General features: G+C 49.9%; 1 protein-coding gene across 1 annotated transcript; it reads left to right on the forward strand.

The window, feature by feature from the left end:
- The first annotated feature begins 453 nt into the window (after positions 1–453).
- On the forward strand, positions 454–12,522 carry LOC6598051 (tyrosine-protein kinase Dnt). The gene is made up of 4 exons (XM_002023108.2): positions 454–878; positions 10,375–11,581; positions 11,663–11,959; positions 12,023–12,522. The coding sequence occupies exons 1-4, from the start codon at positions 737–739 to the stop codon at positions 12,132–12,134; spliced, it is 1,758 nt and encodes a 585-aa protein (XP_002023144.1). The 5' UTR covers positions 454–736; the 3' UTR covers positions 12,135–12,522.
- Positions 12,523–19,447: the final 6,925 nt, after the last annotated feature.

Consider the following 19,447-nt stretch of genomic DNA (forward strand, 5'->3'; position numbering starts at 1 on the left):
AATTCATCAATCAGGTAAAATTATGTGTTCATGGCTGAGGGTTTTGCCTAGCTAGTTATGTTAAATGAAATATCAAAATCGACGAATTTGACTTCCGATCATGCTCAGAGAACAATTAACCCATTGTTGAGCAGTGGGTATTAAAATATTCTCCACGAACATGATGTCTCTAAAAAAAGTTTCCTCAGTTCAGGTGAAAGATATAGTGGTCTTTTTATTTTGTAAGTATTTGACAGTGACAGTATTTACAAGAAGAATTTACAAACAGTAATGTTTTCCGCGGCTTAACTCAAGCTGCACACCTGTTTAATTCAAAGGGGGGTTAAGTGGGTTAAATCTGTTTTTTCATCGGTGGAAATCCATCGATGCTTGGAGCTATCGATGTTTTTGATGGTAGCTTCGATGATTTTCCACCTCTATCGCAAACAACAACACAAGAAAAACAACAAGCGAACCGATCGATGCGTTGAACGAGCGGTGAAAATCGGTTTGACGGAAACGAATAGTTAACTAAATAGAAGTCCGTGAAAAAGTGATAAAAATACAAGATTGTGAAAGCTGGGGGAGAATGTTTTCGTTGCATTTCCGTTGCTAACGTTTGCGCACTCTCTTGCTCTCTCTCTCCCTGTCACTATTGTGCGCGTGCCTGTGTGAGTGCGTCTTGCAGTCAATTGTTTACAAATAAATTGTTGTTACAAACGTGCAAAAGAATTGCCGGAAAATCACGAATTTCCCCATGAATTCCACCGTTAAATGTCGCCCAACAGTGCTGTCGCTGTCGCTGCTGGCGCTGACTGCTCTGCTTCTGCTCCCGGGCAGTGGAGTGTCCGGGCATCTAAATGTCTTCCTGAATCCGGAGGAGGTGATGCGGCTGCTGGGTGAGTACATTGCACATTGAAACAACAGCAACAATTTGTGTCAAAGAAGAGGAAACATTAAAGTTTTCATTCAACGTAGGAAGGCACGCTGCTTTTCTCCTGAAAAATTATGTGTACATATGTATTTGTTTTAGCTTAATTTAGATTCCCTCTCTCTGTCTTGCGTCCCTTGAATGCCGTCTGTCTGCTCTCTGTCTCTCTCTCTTTCTATCTTACAGGTGTTGTTAAACAGTAAAATAAATAAACAAACGCAAACAAAAACAAAAAAAACAACCATGCTGAAGAAATTTTACGCTTCGTAAATCAAAAGAAGAAGAAGCGAAACGAGAAGGAGATGCAAAGAGAGACACGCAAAAATAAGCATTCAAATTTTGTATTTTTGAATATTTCTTGGAACTGAAATTCCTTGACTCTGGGGTCCCAGCCTCCACCCCCTTCGCCGGAAACGCGCGAACATGCTGCGAGAGGCAAAGGCAGAGCCAAAACGTGACTTTGTGCATTGGCGGGAGGGGAATATGCAAGGGGTGGCAGTGGGGGCACGGCATGCAGTGTCAGCTGTGTGTGGGGTGGATGCAAAGGCACAGTGGAACGAATCGAAGGAACAAAGACATATAACAAAGAGAATTTAAGCATAGTTACACCGTAAATCAGTTAAATATCGAACAATTCCCCCGTGTTCGTGTTCCATCTTGTTTCATGCCCTCTATTTTTTTTTGTACGAGCATCTTTAATACCATCTGCATCCTCTCGTATGCGCACGATAGTTTTGCCCACTGTGCCTGTCAGGGCTCAGCGCTTGTGTTGGGCTCTGCGCTCAGCAGTATTTTTGGCAGTCGTCGTCGCCTTTCGGATGACAAGCCCCTCCCCCGCTCACCCTTCCAGCCCTTCCACCCTTCCCCTGCAGTGATTGTCGTTTCGGTTGTGGCTCTTGTTGTTGCAGCTTTTGGCATGCAACGTGCTGCCGTCCCGCCGCTGCTTGTTAAATCGAAGTTGCCTTTTTCTAGCCAAATGTGTGTGTGGGAGCACTTCTTCGCTCCTTCCGCCGAGCCCCAAACGCCGAACGCCGAACGCGGAACGCCGAACGCCAAGCGATAACTATGGCATGTGCATAATTTTGCGTATTTCGTTTCGGGGGCGTCGCATCAAATATGCAGAATACTCGAATACTCGTTCGAATTCGGATTTCTAACTGTGGCCTCTGTGAGCTCTGTGGGCTCTGTGGGCTCTGTGTGCACCGTGCACCGTGGGCTCAAAACACTCAACATGTGGAACGGGGGAAGGGGGAGGAAAACTTCTTCTGCGTGTGTGTGGGGGGGACTGTGGACTGGGGGTATGTAATTAAGACAGAGCTGAAAAGTTTGCAGACCCGCCCGCCCGGAAAATGCGTGCGGTTTATACAATAAAGAAATGCAAACGCACTCCGCGGACTGCCATAAATCAATTAAGCTGCATAATTTGCATTTGATTTGTGTGCAGCGCAGCCGAGGAGCAGAAGAATGCCGGGCAGGGGCAGGGGCGGGGGCAGGGGCGGGGCGGGCGCAGTGCCAGAGAAGGGTTGCCGTTGCGGCAGTTGCCAAAGAAAAAAGGCTTAAATATATTTCATTTGCATTTAATTTATAGCCCGCAGATGATCGCACAGGAGACGAACACAGAGAACATCCAGCTCCTTCCCCTTCTCCATCCCCGTGCAATCCACGGGGGGTGTCTCCGCAAAAGCTCGATGGTAAAAACTTTGAGTCATAAAATCCGTGGGGCAAGGCATCTGACAGCGCAGCGCGACATGAAATACGATCCCCGTCTGATGGGTTGGCCGTACACGATCCACTCCATCCACACGATCCACAAGAGCATCCACTCCCTCCCCGCCGAGTGATTTCCACTTCGATTCCAATCATAAACACCCGAAATAATGCGCGTTGTCGCGTTTGCCGCTGCTGTGACACGCGCTACATTTTAAATACCCAAAAATGCATTCAATTCAAAGTTTAATTTAATTTTACTGCCTTTGGGGTCACTGAAACAATTTCCCCGTAGTTTTCCTCGCCTTTTAATGGCCCTCTTTGGGTGCTTTGGCTGTGCTTTGATTTTTGATGCCATGGAAATTAAACTTAGACTTCAATTAAAGGAAACTTGAAAGTAGACGATCTCCGGAGGAACGAAGTTCTCGGGCACGTTTCTTCACACTTGGCATGGCGTGGAATGGAGTGGAATGGAATGGAATGTAACGCTGCGGTGCTAAAACGCTGCCACGCCCACCAATGGCAGTGCCATGATCGATTGGCGGCCAATCCAAGCCATAAATTAGCTCCCAAACAAACCGGCGATACATTTTGTAGCACAAGAGAAGAGGCAGGGTAGGAGGAGGGCAGGAGGAGGAGGAGACTCGGGTGCTCGAATGCTCGGATGTGTTAGATCTACCACCAACTGTGTTAAATAAATTGAGAGCTTCGAGTCGCTTGGAGGGGCTTTTGTTTAGGCCAATTTAAATATTTTCATATTTGCATAGGTATCCCCCTCCGTCCCCCATTCCGCCAGGTATTGATGGGCTTCGTATTTGAAGTGAGCCGCGGCTAAGCGGCTTACACGGCAAACAAGCTGGCAAGTATCTGTATCTGGGAGATACACACAACGAGCGAGCGCTACTGTGGCAACTTTTAGCACCTATACTGCTGCTGCTGCTGTTGTTCGGAGTATCTGCCGGATGGCCATAACAAGCCACAGGCCCGGCTTGTACGCGTATCTCGTTTATGTTCGAGTCGCAAGAGTCGTGTTCTTGTCGAACGTTGTGCTCCCCGGCTCCTCTCTGCGGCCACTGTCTTGGCCAAGATCGGGCCAAGACGATAATTGGGAAGGAACGAGAGGCAGCCTGCCCCATCTTCCCCACCTTCCCCACTTTATCGTGCTAAAAGCCTTCCACAAACTGCCTCCGATCCCCCGCGAGGCTGCTCTCTCTCTCTCTCTCTCTCTGATATGATCAGGAGGCATGATCTATATTTTAATTGGAGCCTGCTGCAGTGACTCCTAGTGGCTCCTCCACATAATGAAGTGGCCATTAGCTAATGAAGCTGTCGCCCTGTCCCACCCCGAAAGCGGTTTATGAACATCGCGTCACCTTTTGCCACACGATGTGCCGGAGTTAACAGCTCTCCAGACACCCGACAGATCGTAAAGAGTGCTGCAAACAGCTGTCGCTGCTCAACAGATCGTCTATCGTTATCTCCTTGAACCATCAACGTTTCGCTGGAATGGTGCTGCTGATCGGATGATGTCTCCGTTCGTTTATGGCAACTTTGTACGAGTACAGTGAAACGGAAGCTTATCGAATACCTTTCTGGATCTGAACTATCTTTACTCTCTCGTGGTGCAAAGTGATTCCACAAGACATCGACCGATTATCTCCGGCCTCCCCGATGATCTATCATCGACCTCTGATCACTTCCTCCGTTCAGTCGTTAGAGATCTTTATCTTTAAGGCTTAGGCCTTTCGTACGTGACTTGCGCGTCGGCTGCCCAAATGTTTGTTCCCAAATAGATTTGATTTTCAATCAATTTTTAATCGTGTATCTCGGATCGCGGTTCACGGATCATGGATCATGGATCATGGATCATGAATCGTGGAGGGTGGGGCTTCGGCCTCGTATCGGTTTCAAATCGATTTGATGGCCACTTGGCAGGTCGTAAAGTGGCACAAACCACACCACAGATCTCTGGAGATCTCTAATATCTCTCTCTCTCTCTCTCTCTGAGATTTCTTTCGGCTGTGAAGTGTCGCATTACAGAGACATTTGGAATATGTCTATCTGTATATGTGGCTGCGATGTGATTAGAGGAGGAGCAGAGGGGCGGGGCTGTCGGCAGCCATAAACTTGGCTAAGCCCGCGCTTAAAGCGAATGCCTTTTCCATTTTAATTTCCATTTCCATATGGATTTGCATGCAGAACTATTAATGGCAAAAGAGCGGCATTTAAATAAATGAAAATCGCATAAACCGATTGTGCAGCAATAAAAGCGACTGCCACACTGCCATCGCAAATAAACAAAAGGGTTTTCCGACGCACAGTGGGGGGCGAATGGGAGCGGGAGTGGGAGTGGGTCCAATGTGGGACTCCGCTCGTCAAAGGCTTACATTGAGAGGCGGTTCTGGGTTCTGGGCTCTGGGCTCTGGATTCTGGGGGCTGCGGTTATCACTGAGGAGCACTGACAGTAACTCTGATAACCCCGCCGCGGGGCATGCAGCAGTGGCAGCAACACGGAGCATGTCAATAATAAATATCATCCATTGTTTGCATCCTCTGCCCCTTCCAGTGCTTTCCAGTGCCCTCCCCTGCCCTCGTCCCATACGCCGCGTATTTGTACAATCTGTACACGCATCCATCCACAGAATACGAATACGAATACGAATACGAATACGAGCATACATGCATGTACATATATGCATATAGTATGGCAAAAAGGAATAATCATATTTACATTAAACAACAACAGAGAGGGGGGGGGGGATCCCTCTCTCTCTCTGGGACGGGGCTGGAGAGAGAGTTTATTTCCATGTCACATGGATGACATGGGTGCCATGATGGGGGCGTGGTGCAACAGTAAAGATGCAGATGCACGTATCCACGTATCCACGTATCCGCGTATGTGTATATCTATCTGCCGCTCGTCTGTTTATTGAGTTGTACGGGTATGCTGTTTATTTGGGTTACGCGAGTCGCTGTGTCGCTGTGCCGCTGTGCCGCTGCGTCGCCGTGGGAGTTTTCCGCTGCAGAAAAGCGCCGCTTGCATGGGGCATGCTGCATGGGGAGGAGCAGTGCCACCGGCGGAAGGGCAACGGCACAATGGCAATGGAATGTACATGCATTTGGCCTGTATCTCTGCCACATGCTTCGTTAACTACGCGGCACAGTATCTGGGGGTATCTGTGGGCTGCATGTGAGGCTGCCAACACGATTCGCTTGACAGCCCACAGTTCCCACAATCGATGCGAAATTCGTGATCAAGTTTTGAAGTATTGGAATAGATTGCACTTGCAATGGGAGATACGGATCTCCCATGATACGAATTTGTGTCTCAGTGTCACCATTTAATGGATGCAGATGCATCTTGGGTGCTCTGTTGCCTGCGGGATGCATTTCCATTCTCAAAAAGAAACAACTACCTTTGGAAGACGCAGCGATGCTCGAGAATGGCGAAAACAACATTCATTGCATGTGCATGATTCTGGGACTCGAGTGCTGCTGCTTTCTGTGCTCTACAGATACATTTGCCAACGATACGAATAGATGTGTATCTTTAAATTTGGTGTCTGCTCGAGAGATACTTTTGTATCTTTCTCTGCCAAAGCTATGCCCCTATTCCCACAGACACTCTGCCACTCTGAGGCATAACCAGAAACCGTAAGCTTGTGTCTAATAATATGTTCCATGGCAATGCAGTGGATGTCCCAGTCCCAGTCCAAGTCCAATTATATCTTCACACCACACCACACCACTCTTCGCTCTTGACCCGCATCATCTGCCGCATCTTTCTGACGGCCACTCAACACCGAGCGACAGCCCCCCAGACACAGATACGAAAAGCCGCCAAGAAATGACTAACGATTAAGGTTAATTACTATTGATTTTGGCCATTACAATAAGCCGAGCTGCCTAGCCGCCGAGCCGACGAGCCGCCGAATGGAGCGGCCATAACGCTTTTGTCAGCCTCAGCGGCGAGAAAACGTCAACTCGAAAATTTGAATGATTAATTTGAGCTAATTTTGAGAGCCACAGCTAAAGACAGAGCCAAAGCCAGAGCCAAAGACAGAGCCGAAGACAGAGCCAGCGTCAGTGCCGGAAGGGAGAACGAAATCTGCGCCGCGTTAACTGTGCCAAATCGCTGAAGCTGGAGCTGGAGATGGAGCTGGAAATGGCTAATTCCGTTGCCAACAAATTTGTTACAATCAAAAGCCGAAGCCCCAAGCCCGCGGCCGCGGCCGCTGCCGGGCAGGGATCGAGCGGCGCAGGGAGCCGCAGGGAGCGGGACAAAGGAGAGCGAATCAGGGGGAATCATTTATCATAACGACGACGTGAGGCAACTGAGCAACGATTCGCAGATACGAGTAGTAGACACTAGATACGGATGCTGGGCAGGAGATGATGTGGCTCGAAAACATGTTAAATGTTGACATGTGGTGGGCGTCCCTGGGGGTGGAGTTGCAGGCCTGGAGGCGAGGTTGTTGTGGGTTGTGCGTGGATAAGGGTGGGGGCGGGCGGGTCCTGGCAGGCGCCGATCATTTGTTTTATTTATTTTTCGATTTGGGCACAAACTGCACAAAAGAGTCCCAGCCTCAGACACGAAGGGGAGCTGGGGCTGGAGCCAAAGCCCAGGCCAGAGCCAATGCAGCAGCCAAAGTGACATATTAGCCATTAGATGGGGGTTAGAGATGGCGCTGGAGCTGAGGCTGGGTTCAATGCGGTTCACGGTGCAGATGGAGTCCCTGTACATCATTTATCATCTATTGCAATTTGGTCTTGGGTTGGTTATTGGATAAGAGATGAGAGCGGGAGAGAGGGAGAGCGGCAGAGGGTTCGTCGCCTGCCGCCACGCACGGGTTCGTCGTTTTCTGGGCCATCGCTTGAGGGTAGTCCCCGGATGAGCCTGGGATATTTGTCAAATCGGGAAGCTGGTGATAGCAGATACCTTATGCAAACGGATGGATACTTCGATGGCATCGAAGGAGTCATTAGGCCCAGAGGTGGGACACACTTTCCTGGCTTCCTTTCTCTTCTTGGGTATCTACTGGAGGGTTAAGTCCCGCAGACGATACTCGTACTACTCTCTATACATTTCGAGACTCGTTGCAATCGGATCAGTAATACAGACAGAATTGTGAAAACAAGTTTCCCGTCTCTCTCACAAAGTAGCTTAGCACTTAAGAGTGCCATCTCCGACTGGTTTCCGCTGTATCTGTTTGGTTCCCTTTGAATCTGTCTCCTCCCAGATATGTGCTGTATCTTTTGGTACATTTTGTATCTTGTGGTGCCACCAGAAGTGGAGAAGTGGAGGTTGTATCCACTCGCAGTCTTCCGCTTGCAATCCCAAAACACACACACACACACACACACACACACACACACACACACACACACGTGTTTCCGCCACATGTTTCCCATTGCCCCACTCCCTGCCCCAGAAGTGCTCCAGAGTTATGAGAATGCTCAGCCGCTGACCCCTGGATGACCCCACAGAAGACTCTGGGCTGAGGCTGGGACTGGGACTGGGACTGGGAAAAATCAGCATAGGAAATCGGCGCTGCGGAAAGCACTTCACGAATTGCAACGCTAATTACATGAAAATGGAAACTAAACCGCAAACATTTTAACATTTTTTGAGTGTCTCCAGAGCTCCAGTTGCAGTTCCTTCTATCTGGTCTCTCGTCGCTCCCCTTCCCCATCCCCATCCCAGTGGGGCACGGTGCAACAATGGTCACGACTCCACGCTGTGCAGATACACTCGTACCGCGGCAAGCGCAGTAGCCAGAGAGCTATTAAAAAAAGGTTGCAAAAAGTACTCGTAGCGACAGCGACAGCGACAGACACAGCCACAGCCACATCGACGGCGTCATGACTGCACGCTCTGAAAATTCGACATACGATATACTGGGAGAGAGATCCAAGCCCGACTCGGGGATAGACTCGACTCCTGCCACTGCCCCTGCCCCTGGCCGTGCCGCTCCTTCACGGACAACATGGCACGCCCAGAAAAGAGGCAGAAATACAACAGAGCCGAAGCCAAAGCCGGAGCCAGAGCCAGAGCCAGAGCCAGTTATGAACATGCCGGATAATGCCACATACAAAAGGTTAAAGAAGTTCAAGAGCCGACACATGCGCCGGGCACATGCAAGTGACATTTGCTCGTGACATGAGGCAGACGCAGGCAGCGACGGCGATGCCACTCGAAGACGCCTCGCCTCCTTGGCCCTTGGAGGCCCCTAAGCTCACCGTTCACCTTCTCCTCGTACAAATGCAATAAAGCGAAACTTTCACATGAACCTGTGAACCCTCAGCCTCAGCCACAGCTACAGCTTCACCTTCAAGCTCCCAGCTCCAGCCCCATGTACCCGCGTGGAGGCAGGGGTCAATGGGAGTGTGCCCCGACGAGGCCTGGCCCGGGCCTGGAGACAGGACGCGTTGCATTTGATTAAGTCATGGGCGCTATTTTTAAAATGCTGGCGAGGAATGTGAACAGACTCGACAGACGACAACGTGCAACATGTTGCACGTTCGCGAGGCAGCCACAGCCAGGGCGCGTCTATATGCAGCAGTGCCTGACACAATTTATATGCCACCCAGTGGAGTCATTTGCCTAGGGGCAACCTCCACAGCCACAGCCACTGCCACTGCCACATCTACTCGTACGTCCCCTTTCTGGTCTATGTCTGGCCGCTGATTTTTATTGTTATTGCCAGTTGTCAAAGGAGAAAGGAAGAAGGAAGTGCGCTCGTGCCTGCTTCTGCTGCAATTTTCGTAAATTATTTCCTGTGCCACAGTTTGCTGCAAGCCCCCACGGAGCTCCAATCAGGGAGGTGAATGCACTGGCAGGCGAGAAAGATGCGGAATAGGGAAACGAGAGTCCGTCAATCGCGGCTTCGATTCTCTTAAGGGCCTGTGTGTGGTCTTCGAAGGAAGGTCTACCTGCTGCCCCTGCCACTGCCACTGCCACTGCCACTGCGTCATTATCATTAGCATAAGATATCATAACAAGCCAAATGAGTTGGCAATCGGTGGCAGACATATCCAAGCTGAAGCCGAGGCTCAAGGAAACCCAGCAGCAGAAGCCTCATTAACTCGAGACGGGAGACGGGAGACGCGAGACGCAAGACTCGAGACTGGAACCGGGTCAAACCGCAAAGAACAATATTTTAATAAACCAGAGACAGACAATCCAGGCGGACAATCTACAGATATAGGGATACAGATACAGATACAGATACAGATAGAGAGCGAAGAAATCTCAGTTTGTTTGTTCTGTTCTGTTCTGTTCTGTTCTCTACTGCCTCTTGTCTCGTTTTGTTTCTCCTGAAACCCGCTGTGCCACTGCCTGGGCCCGCGTCGTTCTACATAGATGTTCAGCTGCAGATACAGCTACAGGCACAGATACAGATACGGATAAAACCGAAAATAGTTTCCAAGGAATTCCCTAAAATCTCCCCTCCTCTCCTCCGCACTCCACTCCACTCCCATGTTTATTTATTTATATAAAATGTTGCCAGCGACTGTCGGTGGGATCGGGTTGAGCAAACAAAACCCCAGAAAAGCAACCATGTATGTGTGTATCTTCGGGATAGTATCTCATTGCCGGGAGTGCATCTGCAAGATGGACTTATGTACAGGCAAGCGGGATGGGAATGAGTATAATCAGGCCCCTGCGCACCCCACAATTAACTCCAGGCTCAAGTTACTTATCCGATATAATAGTCAGTGGTTCCTAATCGATTGTCGACCTCCTCTTTCCGCAGGTGTATCCGCTGAGGTGTACTACGTGCGCGAGGGACTGATCAACAACTACGCCCTGAACTTCATTGTGCCAGTGCCCGCGAATGTGCGGGACATCAGCTTCACGTGGCAGTCGCTGGCCGGGCGGGGGCTGCCGTACAGCATCAACGTGGTCAGCTCCGACCAGGAGGTGCTGCCGCGGCCGTCGCTGAACGTGTCCCACAGCGGGGAGATCCCCACCTACATCCAGACGTGGGCCATCGAGCTGCGGTGCAGCGGAGTGCGGGCGGCGGAGGTGGACGTGACCGTCAGCCTGGAGGTGGTGCTCAACCGGTCGCTGAACAACGTGACCCATCTGGTGTTCCGGCGGAAAAAGATCTGCCTGCTCAACGATAGCGAGGGGGGGGACGAGGACCAGCAGCAGAGCGGGGCTGGGGAGGACGTGGACGATCCGCTGATGCTGGAGACTGTGCTGTCCCCGCCGACGGGCCTGATAACCCTCGTGGTGGGTGTGTCGGTGGCCATGGGCTCTGTGTGTTTCCTCCTGATGATCGCCTACTGCGTGCGGGGGGCGGCCAACAAGCGGCAGCAGCACCAGCACGGGGGCCAGCCCATGCGGACCTCGAGCTTCCAGCGCCTGAACACCCATCCCTCGATCCATCCCTGCCAGGCCTCCCTGGGCGGAGGCTCCGCCGCCTACATGACGCCCTCTATGATTGCCCCCGTGCACGGGTCATCGCTGCCGCGCAAGGTGGCGGCTTCCGTGGAGCAGCAGCAGCATCCGGAGGAGCTGCATCGCCGCATCTCCGAGCTGACGGTGGAGCGGTGCCGCGTGCGCCTGTCCAGCCTGCTGCAGGAGGGCACCTTCGGGCGCGTCTACCGCGGCACCTACAACGACAACCAGGACGTCCTGGTCAAGACAGTGGCCCAGCACGCCAGCCAGATGCAGGTGCTGCTGCTCCTCCAGGAGGGCATGCTGCTCTACGGGGCCTCCCACCCGGGAATACTCTCGGTCCTGGGCGTCTCCATCGAGGACCACACCACTCCGTTCGTCCTGTACCCCGCCCTGAACAACACGCGCAATCTGAAGCTCTTCCTGCTGGACCCGGCCTGCGCACGCACCGTCACCACCATCCAGATCGTGATGATGGCCTCCCAGCTCTCGATGGCTCTGGACCATCTCCACAGCCATGGGGTGGTCCACAAGGACATTGCCACGAGGAACTGTGTGTAAGTACAGAACACGAACGAGAACGAGTCTTGAGTCTTCCGCTGGGGCCTATGCTGATGGAAATCGGGATCTCTTTTCAGGATCGACGACCAGCTGCGAGTCAAGCTGTCGGACAGCTCTCTGTCGCGCGACCTCTTCCCCTCGGACTACAATTGCCTGGGGGACAGCGAGAACCGGCCCGTCAAGTGGATGTCGCTCGAGGCCCTGCAGCACAAGCAGTTCTCGGAGGCCAGCGACTCGTGGGCCTTCGGGGTGCTCATGTGGGAGCTGTGCACCTCGGCCAAGCAGCCCTACGCCGAGGTGGATCCCTTCGAGATGGAGCACTATCTGAAGGATGGCTATCGCTTGGCCCAGCCCTTCAACTGTCCCGACGAGCTGTGAGTATCTGAATGCGCGCGAGGAGAGAGAGCACTTCCCTTGACTCCCCTCTCTTCCAACAGGTTCACCATCATGGCCTACTGCTGGGCCCTTCTGCCCGGAGAGCGTCCCACCTTCGCCCAGCTGCAGTCCTGCCTCTCCGACTTCTACTCACAGATCACGCGCTATGTCTAGGACGATCTGGAGGGTGTGCCCAAGGCCTGAACCTCTCCATCTGTCTATTTTTAGTTAGTCGAAGTCCTGCAGTCTAATTTAGTTTAGTTTAGTTTCGTTAGCTTTGTAACGATATCTGCCAAATCGAATGTTCGCCTGTATATATACATATATGTAGATTATGGATAGACCTACTCTAAGATCATCGAAGGAAAGACTCAACTTTTATCACACATAGAACGTACAGCATAAAACATTTAATACACATATAACGGTAGATTTCAGATACTTATTTACGTACATATGAACGGCATCCAGCATCAATCCACTAGCTAAAGAACCTAAAGAACCTACAGAACCGAAAATCAAATATAGTGATATTTATCAATAGCATTTACGAGTAGAGAAACGGAACACGTATTTATCTGAAAAGTGCACATGGATGTGGATCGATAGCATGATCTGAATTTTGGTACATTTACCGTTTATACGAGAGATTAAAACATGATATACACAAATATATACACCACTGAGCCAAAAGACTCCCGCAAATAAGTGTTTTATTCGAGTTTTCGATTTTATTATGGTCTCATGGTTGAACTTTACAGATCCCGCCCTTGCCCTCTGAACTCAGAGGTTTTCTCACACATTTCTTTCCACTTTTCCAGTGAAAATTGCCCAGCAAATGAGGGAAATTTACGACTCTGCTGGCCGCAGCGTAACTGGGAAATGGGTATGGAAATGCGACAAAAGACAAATGAAACGCAGGCACGTCCCTACTTGAAAAAAAGTGAGCAAGTAAAGGACAGGAAGGGACAGCCAACAAATTCACGTTCACGCACACAAATTAGCCATAAATTTTAATTTTACATGACAATGTTTTGCCAGCGCAGTGACGGAGGGACAGAGGGACAGAGGGAAACCCGAAGGACAGAAGCGCCTACGCCTACGCCTAAGAGGAGGCAGTAAAATGAATCAATTTTCCTGTGTGTGCCTCGTCCTTGGCTAAGTAATGGCCGCCACGGACGAGGTCGAATATATTGTTGCGGGTCCTGGGAAAAGTGTATCCCGCAAATAGCATGTGCTACACATGTCCTGCGACGTCCTTGCCCGCCCTGGCTGTTGGCTGTTGGCTGTTGGCTGCTGGCTGTTGGATCAGCTATTGTGTGTGCTGTGTGGGTGGTCCTTACGCTTTAGAAGCCAGGCGGCAAGCAGGCAGGCAGGCTGGCTGGCTGGCAGGCAAGGCCAGAGGATAGAGACCGGAGACGACGACATATCGTAAATATTTTGACAGAATCGCCTTTTGCTTTTGCTGTTGCTGTTGCTGTTGGCTTGGCGTTTCGGCCATTGTATTGCCAGCTTCTATACGTCTTATCCTTGGCATGAGGCACCTGCTGCCCGAAAGTGTACACAGACCAACAGCAACAGCAACAGCAACAACCACAGCAGGGAACAGTGAACAGTGAACAGTGAACAGCCTTGCAGTGGTAATCCCTGTGTTTGTGTGACTTGACCTGCTTCGTTTGGCCTGGCATTTCTGGTTATAGCCTTAAGCGGCTTTAAAGTTACGTTCGTGCTGCCGCTTTCCTGTTGCCGTTTGCCTGTTGCCTGCTGCCTCCTGCCTGCTCGCTCCTGCCTGCTGCTTTGTGTGACTTGTTTTCAAAGAGCGATATGATACGAGTAGGAGTATGTGCGTGTGTATTCGCCGCATAAAACGACAGGACATTTGGAACCCCAAAGAGCAAACAGTTTGCTTAAGCTCATAGTTTGTTTATAGTTATTAGTGGATAATATGTGTGGCATGTGGCAAGTACAACTGCTCGTGCAATACGAGTGTCAGATGGGAGATTGACTGTCGTTTGCCGTGATATCTGACAGCTGCAGACAGTTGCCTCTTTTCTGTCGGATGTTGGACGTTTCCTCAACGAAAGGATGTCTCCCTTAGCTGTTCAAGGAGTATGGGGATTAGGGTACACATTATTCTATGGATGGAAGCTAGTTCCCATCAAAAAGGACAGATATGCGGGTATATTATAGGTATAGGTAGTAATGAAGTGTTTAAAGCCCCATACACCACCAGTTTATACTGAATACTATAACAAATCCGCTTGGTTAACCCAAAACTGGATAATCCTGACCATTCAATGCACAGATTGTATTAGTCATGTCCATTATACATGCATCCGTACGATGCGATTGCTTTGGGAATTTTGAGGATTGATGTCGCTGCCACATTTGGATAGGCTTTTGTTTTGGATGGAAACAGTCTGAAATCCGAGCCTAATCACAGCCCCAGAAGGTTAATCTCCAAGCACATCCCAGAAGATATTAGAGCCCACAGAAGATGTTTTTACTGATGATCAAAAATTGGGTAGATCCGTGTGTCCATAAGGGACAAACAAGAAGTATCTTTACAGCCGCAAATCTTAAATTTAATGGAATTCTGATGGAACCGTTTACGGAATGATTCGATGGGTGGTTGCATCCTCGAGTCTTCGAGTGCAGGGCATCTCATAGAAGACGCAGTTGTCTAAAGGAATATCCCTGTATATACCCTTGGAAATGGTATATTTTTACCCGATCTATTTATTATCTTCGATGAATAAAGTGCCAGCTATGTCAACTCGTAAATGGAGAACTACTCCCATGATCGCTTCCGATAGTTGTCCATGTGCGTTTAACATTTCCTCCAATTCATCTGCAGTCCTCGCCGTTCTCTTCGACCTCTCGAAGCACGATGTAAACAAGCTTCCAGTGGATAAGTAAAATACTGTCTTGCGTTTCCGGCTTCAGATCGGGCGCCATCGCCGGAGAAGAGCAACAACGAAATCATTCACAGAGCTGGCGCTGCACTCCTCCTGCACCTCATCAGTGCCTCAGTGCCTCAGTGCATCAGTGCGATGTATGTTTCGAACATTTCCAGGGAATTGGAAAAGGGGCTACTTGTGGACAGGGTAGGGCGGGGAGTGGGTTGCCACCGTTTCCATTTCAATTTCACATGGCCATGCGATTTCCATGTACATCGCATCGACAGAACGACAACGACTGCCTCAAGTGGCAGCCGCACCCAGCTCCAGCAACAGCTCCAGCTACAGCTACAGCTCCAGTCCCCCACCGACAGCGCTTCGGTGATAATTTCAAAAGTTTATATAGCCAAACTGCCACGGATTGCCGGGGCTGCTGCTGCTGCTGCTGCTGCTGCTGTTTTTCTCCATTCTAATGACAACTTAAATAAACAACTACCGCGCCACACCACGCTACGGCATGGCGTGGCGTGGCGTGGCGTGGCATGGAATGCCGGGGAAACTGCGGGGGGAAAAGTCCCAAGAAAAAACCAAGCGAACTGGGAAAGAAGTTCAAGTTTCCCATCGACGAGGGCGGGCCATTGTGTGGAAATATTTATTTTCTATAAATTATTTTCGATTATCGCTCCCCGTCCACCGTCCACCATCCACCATCCACCATCTACCATCCACTTCCCGAGAACTGAATAAATACTGCACTGCACTGCAATTAAAGCTAAACAAAATTCAAAGTTCTGGTCATTTGTCGATAAGGCCCCCTCCTCAACTTCTCAACTATATGTTATATAGGCATTATATAGGCAGATCGAATCCCCCTGCTGGCATCGTGGGGCTGTCGGGGGATGGGGCCACAAATTTATGTGCACCGCTTCCGCTAATGGAATTTTAATGTTTCATTTGAAATAGACGCATAAATTTTGCTTTTGGTCAGAAAAAACGAGAATCGGACCCTGTCGGGGGCCTATCGGGGGCCTGTCGGAGGCCTGTCGCAGTTGGAGAAAAACCTCATTGAGAGAGTTTCCAATAAATGTATATTTTTCCCATTCGATGGCTAACAAGTGAAATTGTTGTTATGAGTAAAAGAGTTGGCCCATTTAGTCCGTTGGCGCCGCAATTCCACAGAAATGGGGAAAAACACACAAGGGAAACGAGAAACATTTTTGAATTGGTTTTAATCGGAAGGCACCTGGCACGGGAGGGGGGAGGGGATATCGCAGGCAGGTGGATGGGGAAGTGCCGATGCAACTCGTATAAACTATTCCGATTATGCAGAAGGAGGAGCAGAGCTCACTTCAGGGTTTCAGAACAGAACAACAGCTGTACTCAAATTAATTTACATTTAAAAAACTGTCGACAATCTTAAGTGCGAAGAAGAGGTCTAAGGTCCCGAATTATCCTGTCAACCATTGGTCATATCCTATCTCATCGTATCTCTTTATTGATTTATTTATTTTCCTATGCGAGATATGTTGTATCTGTCCAGATGTATTAGCCATTCCACTATTCCACTATCCTCTATCCAGCAAGGTGCAGCATGCTCGGGGGTGTTCAGGTCCTATCCCTATCGACCCACCGAACGCGTGTTCTGCTTGGCATTTGTGTGGATAGCACTCGTTGGGCGAACTATTTGGCAGATGGAAAAGTGTAAGTCCTAACTGAGTTATTCACGCAAATCCTTTAATGCCATTTATCATACAAGGCGCACACATTGGAAATTCATGTAAAATACAACGCATCCTGGCACTGGCATTTCTTCGACCGGGTCGGGCGGGTCGGGCGGGTCGGGCGGGTTTGATCTCTGGCAAGCTGGCAAGCAAAAACAACATTAAATTGAAACAAATTGAACATAAAAAGCATTCAAAATAAAGCAAACACCTCGACGATGACGCACAGGAGCAGGCAAGGTGCCAGGAGCCAGGAGGCAGCAGCCCAGAGGCAGGAGCCAGGAGCCAGGAGCCAGGAGCCAGGCCGAGGACCCAGACGGAGACGAAGACGAGCTGCTGCCAAAGTAAACACATATAGTACCAGAGCCAGGGACCGTCACCGTCACCGTCCCCGTCCCCGTCACCGACGACGACAACGACGACAGCGACAGCGACAGCGTCACCGCTGGAGAGAAAACTAGGAGAGAAAGTTCCTTTTCTAGTTGCGAGTCCTTTTTTTACTCTGAAAAATCAAGCAGAGCAAAGGTACACACAACAGAGCAGAATGGAACAGAACAGAACAGAACAGAAGAGAAGAGACAGGAGCACAGGCGGAGGATGAAAGGGAAACGGAAGTATTTTCTGTTGATACTGAACTCAATTTAGACGAAATCAAGTCAAACATGGCAGGAACCGAGCCAGAGATGCGGAGATGTGCAGATGGGGAGATGGGGAGATGGGGGGCCGACGAGAGCGGCCACAGGAAATGTTGTAGTAAATCATGTGGGAGCCGTGAGGCAAGAGTGGGAGGAGGAGAAGAGCGTGTGGAGCGGAGGACTTCGGATGTGGGCTGTGGCTGTGGGTGGATTTCCAAAGAAATGCGAGTGCTCAAGACGATGTCCCACACACTTCTTGCAAGAAGTTGACAAAAATACAAGCACCCAAAATGAAAACCAAACCAAACTCGGGGCTTGATTGATGTTTGTGCTGTTAGTTGTTGTTTGGGCAGGGGTTGAACCTCCCCTGCCCCTGCCCCTGCCCCAGCCACTGCCACTGCCCCTGCCCAAGGAAGGGGCGGCCGCCTTAAAGTTTCGATTAAAGATCTCGACTTGAGGCTGACAGCAAATTGGTTTGTTCATTTGACAGTGGCCACTAATCAAACCCTGCCCAAATATTTATACGAGTATCTCCCAAGCCAGACCGGAGTGAAAGTCACGGAAAAACTAACGAAAAACATGGAAAAACAAAGGGACAACACAGCCACTGGAGCAATGTGCTGTCTTGTGCCACTTCGAGGCTACCAGAAACTCGTTTCGCAAGGACCTCCCTCCGACCGGGGCTCAGCCCGAGATTTAGAGCTAGAGTCGCCTCTCAGCATGTGGTGCAAGGGATTTGGTGTCCTTGCCCGACTCTCCCTCCGTCCCTCCGTCCCTCCGTCCCTCTGTGCCTGTGTCCCTTTGTCCCTGTGTCCGTCCGCACTTTCACTGCACTCCGCGCTCTATTTACAGTTTACGGGTCGGGGGTGTACGTGGACTCCTACTGCTACTCCGAGTACGACTACGACTACGAGTACGAGTATGTGGTGTGGCTGTGGCTGTGGCCAGGGACTAAGGATTTGCCGGAATTGTGTTTGGTAAACATTTTTCGGCTCTCTGTTGTTTTTAATAAGAAAATTGGCCAAAGGCCACACACACACGCTCACACACAATACAGAGCAGAGGAAGAGGGACGAAGGACTCTTCTTCCGGGCAGATTGCTTTTAAATTTTGGCTGGGCTGTTGTTTCTTTTGTTGGTTTGTTTTCTTTACTTTTCCGTTCCGTTCTGTTCTGTTCTGTTGCGTTCTTTATTTTGCTAGTGATTTATGTGTTTGTTTTGGGTCAAGCCGTGGATGAGTGGAACCGTTTATAGGAATTAGTCGGGTAGAAGCGGCGTGGCGGCTCAGCCGAGCTCAGCTCGGCCTCCGGCAGATATTGGCAGGATTTCCAGTGCTGGCTGGCTGAGTAAACAAAAGAAGGAAAGGAGAGCAAGCGAAATTATATTGAGTTGACAATTCCCGACCCTGCCAAGCCCCACTCCACCCCATCGTGTCCCAAAATATATATCGATTCTGATCTCAAAGGAGACTCCCAACCCACTGGAAATATGCATTGAATTTCCCCCGCATTAAAATGTAAATAAATATGGAAAATATGAAATATAAAATACATATCTCGTCCCCGAGAGCAGTCTGGTAGACATGTAGAACATCAAAAGCCAACAAGCGATACGAATCACAGTCGCAATCACAGGGGACTCTGATCCGGCCTCAGATAGCATCTGTCTGGGGGGATGGGATGGAATGGGATGGGGGCCAACACTTATCTACACAATCTACAACCTACAATCGGCAGGGCCAAGGGGCAAGTCGGGTTAAATTCATTTTAAAACGTACACTGAAACAAAAACACCACGAAAAATGAGGCCTTTACAATTTTTCGCGGTTCCCCTTGCTAGTCTTGCTTTCCAAAATCCATTCTTCGTGGGTTCATATAAAATTGTAACGAATTGAGAGCTTTTTAAAAAAACAGTTCCCAATAAAGGTAGAACGTATTCCTATCAATCGTATCTAAATATGGAACAACTGATGGAATGACCATGCCGTTTTGCCGTTCAGTTCGCTTTTGTATTATCGCATTACTTTGTATAGTTTCGTCGCTGTTTTTCTCAGTGCAGTCAGGGTCAGAGGCAAGCCACACGGGTTCTGGGTGTAATCAATTAGGCCGCTCCGAAAAGGTAAACAATTCCCGAGCCATGCCTAGACTCGAAAACTGGTCGGCCATAATGATTGCTGATGATGATGCTGCTGTTGCCGGTGACAGAGGCTCCAGTCCTCCACGGAGGGCACCC

Source organism: Drosophila persimilis, unplaced genomic scaffold, assembly GCF_003286085.1.
Source record: "Drosophila persimilis strain 14011-0111.01,24,50 unplaced genomic scaffold, DperRS2 tig00000124-arrow-pilon, whole genome shotgun sequence".
NCBI lineage: Eukaryota > Metazoa > Arthropoda > Insecta > Diptera > Drosophilidae > Drosophila > Drosophila persimilis.